This window comes from Camelus dromedarius, chromosome 16, assembly GCF_036321535.1.
Source record: "Camelus dromedarius isolate mCamDro1 chromosome 16, mCamDro1.pat, whole genome shotgun sequence".
NCBI lineage: Eukaryota > Metazoa > Chordata > Mammalia > Artiodactyla > Camelidae > Camelus > Camelus dromedarius.
In genome coordinates, this window is record NC_087451.1 from 43,290,098 (window position 1) to 43,303,708 (window position 13,611).

At 51.8% G+C, this 13,611-nt stretch overlaps 1 protein-coding gene across 1 annotated transcript; it reads right to left on the reverse strand.

Moving 5' to 3' along the window:
- Window positions 1-368: 368 nt before the first annotated feature.
- On the reverse strand, window positions 369-12,079 carry DUSP3 (dual specificity phosphatase 3). The gene is made up of 3 exons (XM_031468683.2): window positions 11,896-12,079; window positions 8,672-8,898; window positions 369-3,876 (listed from the first exon to the last, which is right to left on the reverse strand). Exons 1-3 carry the CDS (start codon window positions 12,018-12,020, stop codon window positions 3,671-3,673), a joined length of 558 nt encoding a protein of 185 aa, XP_031324543.2. The 5' UTR covers window positions 12,021-12,079; the 3' UTR covers window positions 369-3,670.
- Between the last annotated feature and the right edge of the window lie 1,532 nt (window positions 12,080-13,611).

The following is a 13,611-nucleotide window of genomic DNA, read 5'->3' on the forward strand; positions in this document are numbered from 1 at the left end:
CATGTGAGGCCACCCCGAGACTATCATCCCTGTCCCTTCCTTCCTAGGAACATAAGTCTTACCTCCCTCATTTGGTATGGGCCAATCTAATCAAGAAAAGTCTAGCCAATTATACTGCAATAAAGCTGAAATTTTTAAAAAATCAAATAAATGAAAAGATTATTCCTAACAAAGACAATTTCTGGCATTGGAGAGATGTTCAACAAATATTTACTACATAAATATAATCACCACAGAAATTATAACTAGCTCTGGAGGCCTACTTTTTAAACGATGACTATTTTTAAAATTTAGAAAAAGCAAACATAAAAGCCAAGCATAAACACATAAAAGAAAATCAGCTATGATAAGAAGGACAAAAAAGGCCATTTCTCTTAATGTAAGACATTTATTTGGTTACAGTTTTAGTGTTTTAACACTGATTTGTGATACAACAGACATGAAACTTACTTTTTAAAAAAATCAATTAAATACCTTCCCCTTTTCTGTTCAGAAAATTCACACTTGCACAATCAAATTACCCTAAAAGCTGACAGGAGGTAAGTTAAGCTTCCAACCAAGCTGCTCTCTCAACCGGAGATGGCCTCTCTTTCCTATCAGGATAAAATCTTAACTTGGAAGGACCATCATTGTTGGGTCTTCAGTGATTCTTGATGCCGGTTTTACGACAGAAAATTTCCTGCGAGAAAAGCTAATATCTTCATATTTTAAGATCAGAGCTTATTTTATTAAAACATTAGCATCTTAACATTAACTCGTGACCCGGTCAAAAGGCACCAACATTCCTTTTCCAAGCATCCATAACCATGGGTGGAACACGGCGCCACCTGCTGGTTATCACATTGTTACACACCCTATAATTTCCCAGTGGTATTCAAGGTCAATGGGGCTTCTTAGAGAACCCTACAGTGTCAGAGTCAAAAGGGGCCTTAGAGGTCTTCAAGATGAGTCCCCTTGTTTGACAAATGGTGGCTTCTGTTCTCCAGCTAACTCAGAGTGGCAGGGGAGCAGACCAGCCTGTGGAAGGCATACTGCTTTAGAACTGAGAAGAAAACCGTTTGGTGCTCTAATCTGGCCTAGATGGGGTCTGCTAGTCAAAGAAAAGGATCGGGTCAGAGGAGGGGGAAAGGGCACCCTGAGTTCCTATTCCATCACTTCCCAGGGGTAGAAGGCGGTCCAGAGGCAGCTTTCCACTCACAGCTGGGCACGTGTTGGCTCTTACACAATTTGATTTTGCTTTACTCAAAGAACTAGAAGCTACATCTCGTAAAGTCAACATGGAGATTCTAGGACCAAGGACTATCCAGAAATCCCAAGTTATCAGCATAAAAGTAGCCCCAGAGTGAAGGCAGTAATTCTCCCCGTGGCCTTTTCTCCCTCATGTCCCCACAAAGAGGCTGTCAAGAGGTCCTGGTAAAATAACCTAAGGAGCTGTGCTATCCTGTGGGGTGACCACCGCCTGGGCGTGGAGGTGGGCAGGGCCCCAGCCCCAGCTCCTGAGCTTCTTCCAGAAGTGGAGCAGAGAGCTCTGACTCAGGGAGGCTACGGGTCTCCTGGAAGAGCCCCACATTCCAACCCAACTGGGGACCCGCGCTTTTTACTGCCTTTCCCCGGAAAAGAGCCGCTCTTGACGCCACAGCCTGAATTGTCCTCTGTCCGCAGAGCTGACTGGCCTTTGTGCACACGGGCTGGGTCAAAGGCACGTGCAGCGCACCTGGACACGCCCGGGGAATCACTTCTTGAAGATGAGTGTAGAATAAGAGAAAGAATTCTGCTTCAGAGAACAGCAAACCTGAAATCTTGCCTCAGCTCTGCCTTAGAGCTGAGCGGCCCTGAGCACCGCACCCCTGATCACTCTGAACCTCGGTTCCTTTTTTTTTTAAAAAATGTAACAGTACATGGATAAGCTCTACCAAGTGACTAGGGTTATTGTGAGGATCAAGTCAGATTAAGTGGGAGAGTTATCTGAGAACTGGGAGGCACCCAGTTGGGAGGATGGCCACTTCACTTAAGTGGGTCTATCTGGGCAGCCTGGTATCTGAAAAAGAAGACAGATCCTAATTTGTTCAGGGCTGCTGTGGTCACAGAGAAAAGGCGACAACCAGGCTGTGAGGCGCTGCCCCTACTTTTGCCGGGAGAGAGCTCATCACCCCTGTGAGGGAAGCCCCGGGGCACACCTGCGTCTCCCCATCCCAGCCAGCAGCTCCCGGGCAGCCCTGGAAAAGGCACATTCCCTGCCTCGACATGTTAACGCTACCTGAATTGAAATTCAAAACTGAATTTTAAATATTCAACAAAAATCCCTGATATTTCATTTCAGGTAAGACTCCTCTGCAAATCCTTGCAAGGGATCCGACCACAAATTCAGGCTTCTGGGAGCTGGCTACACCCACCAGAACAACGCCCTGCATATATTTGGTGTTCAAAAAAAAAGGTTTAACTCCACACACTTTTCTGGGACACCTATGGGCCAGGCACCCAGGGCAAGGCTGTGAGGATCACCTCGCCATCACCTGCCCTGGTGACAAGTCTGCCACGTCCTAACAAGACTGTGTTCAAAACGAAACTCCTACATCCTGACACATGTGCACACCCGTGTGAGTGAGTGAGCCTGGGCCTGTTCATCTCCCTGCTCGTCCAGTCTCAGGCTCTGCTGCTCACACGCGCGCGCGCACACGCACACGCACACGCACACACACACACACACACACACACTATAATTGGCTAACTTCCTCCTCCTGGTCTCGGAATAGCAACCAAGACAAAAAGCAGTGAGCACGAGTGGCTTGGGCTCGCCAACACTATAATTCAGGACAAAACCCTTGTAATTCTCCAAATGGTGGGGTTTTTAAATAGGCTGGACTTCAACACCCTGTTTTCTAAAAAAGAAAAATAAAACCCGGTCCAAGGCATAGCTCTTCTAACAGACCAAGTGACCAAGAGCCGAATAGCCCAAACAGGTGGATTCTGAACTCAAGCCTCCCAAGGATTCACATTTTTAAAACTATTGATTTAGGAAAGTCCTCCTGGGGGATGTGTTTGCCCACTCCAGGGCCCCTTTGTTTCAGTATCTTTAATCCTAAGGAAATCATTAAAATGCAGTCTCTTCTTGGGAATTTCCACCTCCTGATCACTGACCCTGAGCCAGCTTCAGCCCTCGGGATGTGCCTCTGCCTACAAGCAGGATGTGGACGGCTGTGAGGAGATGGGGAGACACACACGGTGGGGGGAGAGGGGCCCGCGTTTGCATAGTTCCTTTACAGGGCTGTGGCCCCCCCTCAGGAGAGGGCCCAGGGGTGAGGGGTGGGGAGTGACGGGTGGAGGAGGGCAGGACGGGCCCCTGTGAGCATCTCAGACCTCTTGCCCTGGGTCATCTGGGAGAAGCACACCCGTCCCAGGCCATCCCCCTCCGTGTCCCCCCACCTCAGGGTGAGGACATTGCAAACTGCAGGCACAGGTCACACATAGGACAAGAATGCCCTCCTCGGCAAGCTTCTTTCTATGCTCCCCGGGGGGAAAGTGGCCCAGGGATGTGTTGGGACAGACTTGTGGGCAAGTGCCTGGTGATGCTGGGAGCAGGGTACACTGTGTTTCCTAAACATGGCAGCTTGGGACACCTCCACCAGGGCCTCCCCTGTCCGTCCTCTAGAGAAGAGGCAGTGGGGGTGCCCTAGAGTTTCAATTTCCCTTCCTTGACTAGTCTGTCATTGAGCTGGCAGAGCTGGGCCAGGAAACCATCGTTGGGGCCGATCTCACGGTTCTGCCTCACGACGCTCAGTGCAGACTTGACATCCATCTTCTGACGCATCATGAGGTACGCGATGACCAGCGTTGGTGAGCGGCTGTAACCCTCTCGGCAGTGGACCAGCACTCGGCCTGCAAGAAATAGGGCGACACAGTGAGCTGCCCATCCAATCACACCACGACTCCAGGCAAAGCTCTTCCAGGAAATGCAACTGAAAACGACAACGCCAGGCCACTGTGTACCCACCAGAACGGCTAAGATGAAAAAGACAGAAGATCCAAAGCGTTGGCAAGGATGTGGAGCGGCTGGGATTTGGACATGTGGCTGGCAGGGGGGTGTAAACTGGCACACTGCTTCGGAAAACTGTGGGGCGGGATTGACTCAAGCTGAACACATGCCTCCCCCGGGACCCAGCAATTCCATCCCAGACCCATGCCCTGCGGGACTGCACACCCACACTTGCTAAAAGACACACACCAGGATGGTCACAGGCATGATATTCATAATAGCCCTAATGGCAGAATAGATAAATAGCATGAACAATCTACAATTTCCCAGCTACGACATGGATGCAACACACAAACAGGATGTATGTGAGCCCGCAGAGTAGGAGAGCCAGCCAAAGGGATCCAAGCTGTTAGAAGTCTGGATAGCAGTAAAGGGGCTGGGGAACTTCAGACTGGGAGGGAACGTGTCGGGGGGTTTCTGGGGTGCTGGTCATGCTTCATTTCTTGATCTGGGGGCTGGGACACAGGCGTGTGCAGTGCGCTGATCCACACACTGTGATACAAGCACTTCTCTATATACAGTTTATCTTCTGATCAAAAGCAGAATCAGAAAACCACCCAAATATCCATCAACAGGTAAATGGATAAACCAACCTCAGTAAATCCATCCCTATGGGATGCTACGCAGTGTTAAAAGGGCATTCCTGATACATGTGACAACACAGAAGAAACAAAATTATTACACGGAGTGAAAGAGGCCAGACCAAAATTGTACATACTGCGTAACTCCATTTATATCAAAGTCTCCAAAATGTACACTAATGTCCGGTGACAGAAAGCAGATCAGTGGTTGCTTAGGAACTGAGGGGAGAGGGGCAGAAGGGACAGGCCATGAAGGGACATGAGGAGAATTTGCTGGGTGATGGATAAGCTCACTCTCTGGGTTATGGTGACGGTTTCACGGATGTATACCTATGTCAAAACTTATCAAACTACTATGTGTAGTTTCCTGAATGTCAATTATGCCTCAGCACAGCCGTTTAAAAAATAAAAGGAACGTGCATGTCAAAAACAAACACAAGGACAAAAAAAAATCACGACAAACACACAAACAAAAGCACCTTCTCGTGATCCCCCAAATGGCCCACAAGGCTCTACTAAACCTGTCCTCCCGTCCTCTCCCTGCCCCCTGCACTCCAACCAGCCCCTCTTTTCCTAGGTGTTGGCTCTAAGGTCATCATCCCAGGAAGCCCTTTCCTCCCCACTTTCTAAAGCCACAAGCCCTCTCCCTTTACCCCTCACCCCTCCTCCCTGCTTTAGCTACCCTCACCCCCTGGTGAGCCAGACATCTTTGTCATTTGTTTACTGTCATCTTCCCTTGCCACATAAGCTCCATGAGGGCAGGGATGCCCACCTGTTTTGCTCCCTGCTGCATTCCCCAGCATCTGGGGAAGGAAGGAAGGGATGTTGAGGAAAGGCCAGAGGCGTCATCAATGAAGTCCCCAGCTGTTGGGGCGGAGAGGCCCCGGCAGCCACAACTTCTAAAATATCACGCTGACCTGTCACCATTCGCGGGTAGTCTAGTCTCCAGGGTGTGGCTTACCAGGCCAACCGTCCATAGCCTCGACACCTTTCCAGGCTTTTTCTTACCTCTGTGCCTTTGCACATACTGTTCCCTCTACCTGGAACATCCTCTCCCTCTTGGCTACTTGGCAAACTCCTACTCATCCCTGAAAAGCCAAGCTCAAGGGTTTCCTTTGTCAGCATAGGGATATAGAACCCAAATCTCTGAAGCCGTGTGAATCTGGGTTTAAAGTTTAGCTTGCTGGTTGTGATAGTTAAATGTATCGGCCTCGCTTCTCTATGATGCCAGGCTGCTTGGTCATACACTAGTCTAGAAGGTATTTTGCAGATGTAATTAACACCTACTATCAGTTGACTTTAAACAAAGGAGATTACACTTGATAATGTGGGTGGGCCACATCCAATCATTTAAGGATCTTAAGAGCAAAAGCTGAGGTTTCCTGGAGAAGAAGGAATTCTGCCTCTGCACTGTAGCACAGAAGTCTTACCTGAGTTTCCAGCCTGCCAGTCTGCCCTACGGATTGCAGGTTTACCAGCCACTATAACCGTGTGAGCCAACTCCTTAAAATAAATAGTACATATATTCTATTGGTTCTGTTTTTTGTTTTTCTATGACTCACCTAAACCCACTGTGTCTCAGTTTCCTCATTTGTACTAATAGTACCCATTGCACAAGATGGTTGGAAGATTAAAGGAAGTGACATGTAAAGCCCTTAGGCTAGTGCCTGGCCGACACTCAATGAATAAATATTAGCCGACACCACGAGTCCTCTGGTGGTCCCGGTACATCTCCTCTCCTACAGCAGACCAGCCCTGTGGGACTGTTGGCCACGAAAAGATTACCCTCTGCTGCCAGAGCTGAGTTCCTGAAGGGCAAGGACTGTGGCGCATTGATTTTGGATGCCCTGCAATCTCTAGCATACACTAGGTGCTCAATAATATTTGCTGACCAGCCGAGTGAAGGATTACCCATCGACACCTCCACACGGGCATTGTTTTGAAGGGAGTCTGCTGGCCCAGAGTCAGACAGAGTCTCTTCTGTTCCTATCACCCTATCCCCCACAACTGGCCCTATTTCCCCAATGCTTCCCAAAGCAGGAACGGGGCAGGGAGTCCTCCACTTTCCTGCCCATTCACTCTCTGGCCAGTGGACCCAAAGTCTCCAGAGTAGGGCTTTCCCTGCCCCCTCTCAGGCAATGGGACCCTCTGCAGAGCAGCTGCCTCACCACCTAGAACCGATTCAGTATGCCCAGGGCTCACAGAGCCAGTGTGGAAGGGGAGGGTTCATAACCCATCCTTCCAGGCCCCACGCAAATGCCACCTCCTCCAAGAAGCCTCCCTTGATTTTCCTGGCTGAAAGTGACTGCTGCCTTCTCTGAGCACCCCGGCTACTCCCCACAAGCTCTCTGAAGTGATGGGTCCCTGGCTCCCCTGAGCCCTGCACAGTGTTGGAGGCCAGGGAGTTTCTGTTGACTCACTTGGCCAATCAATCTTAGAAGCATTTATACTGGGCATGAGAACGCATGGAATTCATTTTTGTCACTGGTTTAGTAATGGTTTCCAGTGTACCTGCTACATGCCCGATCTACATAAGGGGCTGGGGAGACAGACAAGGGGACACAGTGGACCCAGCCTGAGGGTGGGCTGAAAGGAAGAGAGGCCACAATGCCCAGTGATCAGGCACGAGGTAGAGTTTGCCAGAGGACAGGGTGGGGAGAGGCAGAGAGAGCCTTCCCGACTAATGACCCAACCCATGTGGACTAAGGCAGGAGGTCACACATTTTCACAGGATGTTCCTAGTTGCCTGGAAAGAGGAAACCATCAGAGAGCTCTAGGTTCTCTGAAAGGATGATCAGTCAATACACAGGAAGAGCAAAAGCCATCCCCCTAACTGGGCACCTCATTCTCGTCTACACGGGAGCTCAGTATAGCTGGAGTGCAGGGGGTGACACATACGAGGCTAGGGAGGACCATGAAGGGCCTGACATGAAGTCTACAGATTCTCTGGGTGATGAAACTTCTCTCCGGGGCTCCAAACATGTGAAAACCAGCCTCTAGTAAACTCTGGTCACTGGAACTCATTCCAGTGGGGAGGCTGCTGGGACCAGCAGCATCAGGGCAGCAGAGACAGGCTTGAAACAGGGGGATGGGGCCGATCACACCTCTGTGGGGGTGATTTTCCCTGGGAAGGTGTGGGAAGGGGAGCAAGGAAGAGGCTGGAGGAAGTAGCAGGAAGGTAAGGGCAGCTGCTGAGACAAACAAGCTAAAAGCAGAAAGGGCAGGTGGCCCCGCCTGCTAAGCTGATGTCTGCCCTCTGGCCTTCTAAGATTTCTTTCTGGAATGCCCTGCTTCCAGGGCTGGCATCTCAGCAGTCCTGCTCCAGTCTTACCTTATATTTGGGAGCTGTCGGAAGTTAAAAACTGGGGCAAAGTTTGCTGACTTCCGGCCCAAGCCAATAGCGGCTGCCCCACTCCCCTTGCCAGGTCTTCATGGGACCCAACACAAGCCAGTGAGACGTGAGGGGGACTCCATCAGAGGGACTCGAGAGAATGTATTACTTGCTCTTAAGAAAAGAGAGGAAAAGAGGAGGAAGGGCTGGCTGCCTCATCTTTTGCTGCACTTTGTCCTATTGGGAGGTGGTAACCAGACCTGCCACAGTCCTCTTGGGACCATCAGGGGAGTCTCCATCACTGTAGGAAGAGACAGCAGGAAAGCACCAAGTCCCAAAGCCACCAGAGAGCTGCCACATGCGTCACCCAGCCCAGGAGAGCTCCTTCGCCTCAGGATTTCTTATCATGGAAAATAATCAAGCTTCATTATTGCAGCTATCGGAATGGGGGAATGGGCTGGCAATCAATCCTTAGCCAAAGTTAAACCAAACACAAGGACCCCGGGGCCGCCACTGTGTGAAAGGTCTGTACATCTTGTGTTAATGTGGGGCCACCTGGTGGGCAGCCGGATAAGCAGAGAGAGAGAAACCTAAAGCTCTCAGTCATTCGACATAAAAGACAGGAAACAACAGGTTTTCCAAGAGGTTGCTTGTCACGGGCCGATTTTCTAGAAGAAATCCAGTCTCAGCTGCCTCCCATAGTTTCCGGGACGGCAGGTTCCTTACCATTCTTCTGAGCCAGGGCCTGGTCGATGAAGTCCGCCGCCTTTTCAAAGTAGGCGCTGAGGTTGAACTCTTGTGTGTCGTTGGCCTTGATGCCCAGGTAGGTGATGCCGGAGTCCTTGTAGAAATTGGCATTGGTGTTCACGTGCATGAAGGACCTGCCTTCAGCCGCGTTCAGGACGTGGGTGATGCCCAGTTTCTGCAGCTTGGGGATGTCTTGAGCCACAGACCTGGACAGGAGACAGCATCAGGGGAGGATCAACTGACCAGCCACCCTTGTGGGAGGGAGATGGAGAAGATCCTAAGCCTCTTGGCTCTGAAAGGAACCCTCCACGCTCTGGCCCCTGCTGGCCTCTCCAGCCCCGTCTTACGAGCTTCTGCCCTCACTCCAGCCAGATTTAATTACCAGTGGCTGCCCCAAATAGACTGGGCACTTTCACATCCGTGCTGCTCCCTCTGCCTGGAATGCTCTTCTTCGCAGACATGCACCCTCTCATTTTTCACCACACTTGGCAGTATCTCCTGTTCTCCCCTCCATTTCATTTGGCATCGTGCTCCCTGTACTGTGGTGCTGGTATAGCCTAGTGGTTAAAAATGGGCTCTGGAGCCAGACTGCCTGGGTCTGAATCCAGCCCTGCAACCTTCAACTTACCAGCCAAGCAACCTTCAACAAGTCACTGAACTCTTCAGTGTCTCAGTTTCCCTGTCTGTAAAATGGGGACGATAGTACCTACTTCTTGGGGTGTTACGAGGATGAAATGAACTATTTTATGGACAGAATCTGATACTGTAGTCAGTGCCACTATTCCACTATTTTAATGCCTGAGTGTGCTTATCTGTTTAGATGTCTAGGTTGTGAGCACCGTGAGGGAGGGACCATGTCTGCTTAATGTCTGTATGCCCAGCACGTGCTATGGTACCTGGCACACAGTAGGTGCTGAATAAATAGGTGGTGAGTCAGTGGAGAATGAAATCAGCACATCCCAGGCAGCCTTCTTCCTTGGATTAAAAAGCGCAGCAGCCCCTTCCCATCCCCCAGAGGGATCCTTCCTACCACAGTCCACCAGCCATGTCTCTGAAGCTCTCTTGGGTGAGTAAGCACTTGGGGAGGAAGTGGCCCTAACAGAACTGTGGGGGTTACAAAACATTCATCTGAATAGTCAAAGGGCTCCTTTATTTCATCTCACAACAACATCCCAATTCAAACAGCAGTTTATACTTTACAAAACGCCTTCTCCTGCATGATCTCGTTTGCCTGTCATAGCAGCCCTGTGAGGAAGGAAGGACAGAGCTTAAACTCTGGCCCAACAGGATGGCAGAATGATATGCTTGTGTTCACATGGGCTGTTTCAAGGCAGGGCTGGGAGGAGACCTTCTTTCTCCTGATGCAGCCCTGCTCTGTCTTCCCCATCACTCTGCCTCTCATGCTCACATCAACGGCAAATCCCAAGACTTAGCAACATGGCTCATCCAGGCTCCTCTCTGCCCAGGGAGCCCTCATCAGGAGCCCTGATTTTAAGGCATTCCCGGTTCTGGGGTGGGGGGGGGGCATCCAGGTACTCAGTCAATCCTCCATGCTGAGCACAAACTTCCCCACCACCCCTGATACATCAAGGTCAGATGTGCCTGAGGTCAAGAGATATGTTTTCACAGTGGCCATCAGCACTTGTCACCCTGCCTATCACCAGATGTTCACAACCTTGGTTCCCACTTGGGAAGTGACGATGACAAAGTGCCCAAGAGAGCAGGGTTTCAGGGAGTGCTAAGGCCACTTGCTGCTTGGGTGGCTGGAGAGGGGCTTAGCCTCAGCAATTACTGAGGACTCTGGGATCCTGTTTTAGCTATCATGACACTGCACAAAATTGTAAAGCAGTGGCTCATTTTAAAAAACACCAAATTAACTAACTTTGAAGGGTCACTACCATTCATCTCCCTTCTCTCATACTAAGTCAACATTCGACAACTTTACCATCTTCGTTACTGTCACTACTGTGAATGAACACTGTTCAGTGCTTGACATACAGTGATGCTAATATGGTGAATGAATGATGGAATGAACGAGACCAGCCCCCATAGGGCTGGGACCTGCCTTCCAGACCCCTCCCAGCTCCCTGATGACCCCCACTTTTGTGGCAGTCCTTGCCAGAGTAAGCATCAGGCCCTAGTCCAGGACCTGGGATACAGACATGAATAAGACATCGACCCTACCCTGAAAATCCCTCAACCACTCTGGGCCACCATTTCTTCCTGTGCAAAAGGAGAGAACAGGGTTAGACATGTGGTCTCTGGGCCCATGGAGCTTAGGGCATTGGTAACTGGGTGTTCAGGGTCTCATGAAAATCCAGTCTGCACCCTCCCAAGGCTGTACAGGCATGGTAATCTAATTTTTCACTTTTGGCTGGTATTTCAGCACCTCTCAGGATGGTTAACACTGGTTCTCTCCTGCTGAGAAATTCTTACTAATAGTTTGACTACAAGAAAATGAGAAAATCAATTTGGTAAGAACTCCTAAGTGATAAATAATAAATGCACTTCCCAGTGGTGAGAAGGTCAGCAGCCTTTTCTAAGTGATGGCTCAGGTCCTTAGTGGGTTTATCACTGGCTTGTTCTAGAATCCCTGGTAAATCAAACCCTATCTGGAAGGCAAGAGGAGGAGCGAGAAAACCCAGGCCCTGGTCACTGGACCCCTAGTTTGGGATATTTCAATTCCCCTATCTGGGTCCGCCCGGCCGGGAAAGTTCCACGCCCGAAATGTGACGTCAGCCCGTTGCCATGGCAGCGAAGGCAGACATTCCGAGGTGACCTCACTGCAGAACCAGGCAGCTGTCACATGACGAGCGGGCCGAAGTCCGGCAGGGCGACGGAGGGCCACCTGTTAAGTGAACCTGGTAGCCCTGACCCCGCCCGAGGCCGAGCTCCTAGAAGGTGGCGGCCTTGGGCCGGACGCCGGGCTGGCCGCGTGGCCCCCGGGACTCCAGGCACCCGCCAGAAGGGAAGGACAGCGCTGGGCGGGGGCGGGATCCAGCCGCTTCGCCCCACGCGCAGGGATGGGCGGTGACTCCAGCCCCCGCCCAGCCCCCGCCCAGCCCCCGCGGTGGCTTCCGGAGGGGCGACCCCGCCCCGGCTCCCCCAACCCCCGCCCGCCGACGCCCCCACCCCAGCACCCGAGTGGGCGGGGCGCCCCGGGGAGGGGCCCTCAGGGCTGGGCCCGAGGAGCGGCGACTCACGCGTTGCCCACGTAGATCCTGGGGGTGACCTCGTTGCAGGGCTGGCTTGGGAGGCTGTAGCAGCCGCTGCCGTCCGAGAGCAAGTCGTTGAGATCCTGCACCGAGAGCTCGAACGGGCCCGACATGGCGGCGGCCGGGCCCTGCACGCCGGGGCAGCCGCGAGCGAGGGGAGAGCGGCCGGGTCAGCTGGGCGGGGGCTCCGAAGCTGGGGCCCGCCCCGTCCCGCCCCGTCCCGCCCCGGAGGCGGGCCCGCGGGGCGCTCGTAGCGGCGATGCGCGGGCGGCCAGGCGCCTTCCGCTCCCGGCAAGTACGCGCGCCGCCGGGCGCCGGTGGGGGGACGCCCGGGGAAGACCATTGGGCTTGTTTCCCGGGGCCGAGATGCCGCCACGCTGGAGTTTCGGGAGTCCTCTTCCCACCCCCAGCGAAGTCATGGACTTGCAGTAACTACTGGCCTAAATGCAGGGCGCAATAAATGTTCCTCCTAACTGGAGTCCACGTGTCCAGGTATCCAAGTGTCGCTCAATTCTTTCAGGATTTACAGGGACACCCGGATTCCGTTTGTGAGCTCTGCCTGCCTGCTGCGGACCAGCAGCCTTGACATCACCCAGGAGCTGGTCAGAAGTGCAGAATCTCTGTCCGCCCAAACTCAGACCTGCTGAGTGAGAATGTGCATTTTAAAGGACCCCCCTCCCGTCCTCCCTCCCCCACGCCCCGGGATCCCTTCGAAGGTTCGAGTTTGAGAAGCCCGATTCTGGGGCACATTTCTTCCAAACTTCGGTGAGAGTCGGCATCGTGCTTAAAGCTTGGGCTCTATGCAAGGAAGCAATGGCATTATGGCCTTGGGAAATGACTTAACCTCTCTGAGCCCGTTTGCTGGAAAAAAAATGGGGGTAATAATAGCACCTAACTCCTAGGGTTGTTTGAAAGATTAAATGTGACATTTCAGGAAAGCGCCCAGCACTATACAGTGAGCAATAGATAAGTGTTCTCTCTTCATCAGCAAATGTGTTGAGCACCCACTAGGTGCTACACCCTGTGCGAGTGTGGAGATGAATCCAGCTCCTTTGCAGCCCTTCCAGGAGCAGCTGCCAGCACACTATGAGCCTCACAATGTCAGCAGCTCAACTTTCACTGAGGTCCCACTACCAGCAAAAGACCTGCTTTGTCTTCCCCCACTGTCATGAAAATGGCAGTTCTTCCCCGACCCCGACCTCTCCAAAAAGCAACTGTAGTCCTGGGAATTCAGGAAACTCACATCCTGAGCCTAGCTCTACCACTAACTTGTTCTAGAGCAACTTGACTGTTGCTCAGGACTTCAGTTACCTCATCTGCAAAATGAAGAAATTGGATCAAATTATCATTAAGGTCATCTTTCACCTCCCCCCACAGCTGTGGTCACAAATTCAGGGAAACCATTGCAGGGGACACTACTTAGTTTTTAGCACAAGGTGTGTAACCAGGGCTGGATGTCTCCTTCCTCCCAGCCCCACCCTGTGCCTTCCCACCCCTCCCAGACACCACACCTTTTCCTGCTGGTGTTGGTGGCACCTGCATTCCTGGCAGGTGGGAAAGCTTCAGAGCCTCGGCCCTCATCTTGACTTGGACCTAGGTTAGTTTTCAAAACAGAAGCCTAGGGACAGCCAATCACGATCTGCAGCTCCTCCTTCTTCCCCAAGACTTGTCCTTGATGTCATAAGTGGGTAACTATGACAACCC

Bases quoted from the DNA above. Each gene is read 5' to 3' on its own strand.
- DUSP3 (XM_031468683.2), bottom strand. From the start codon at position 12,020: ATGTCGGGCCCGTTCGAGCTCTCGGTGCAGGATCTCAACGACTTGCTC. The intron at 8,899-11,895 runs GTGAGTCGCCGC...TCTCCTGTCCAG, and splicing joins AGGATCTACGTGGGCAACGC to GTCTGTGGCTCAAGACATCC. The intron at 3,877-8,671 runs GTAAGGAACCTG...TATTTCTTGCAG, and splicing joins GGCCCTGGCTCAGAAGAATG to GCCGAGTGCTGGTCCACTGC.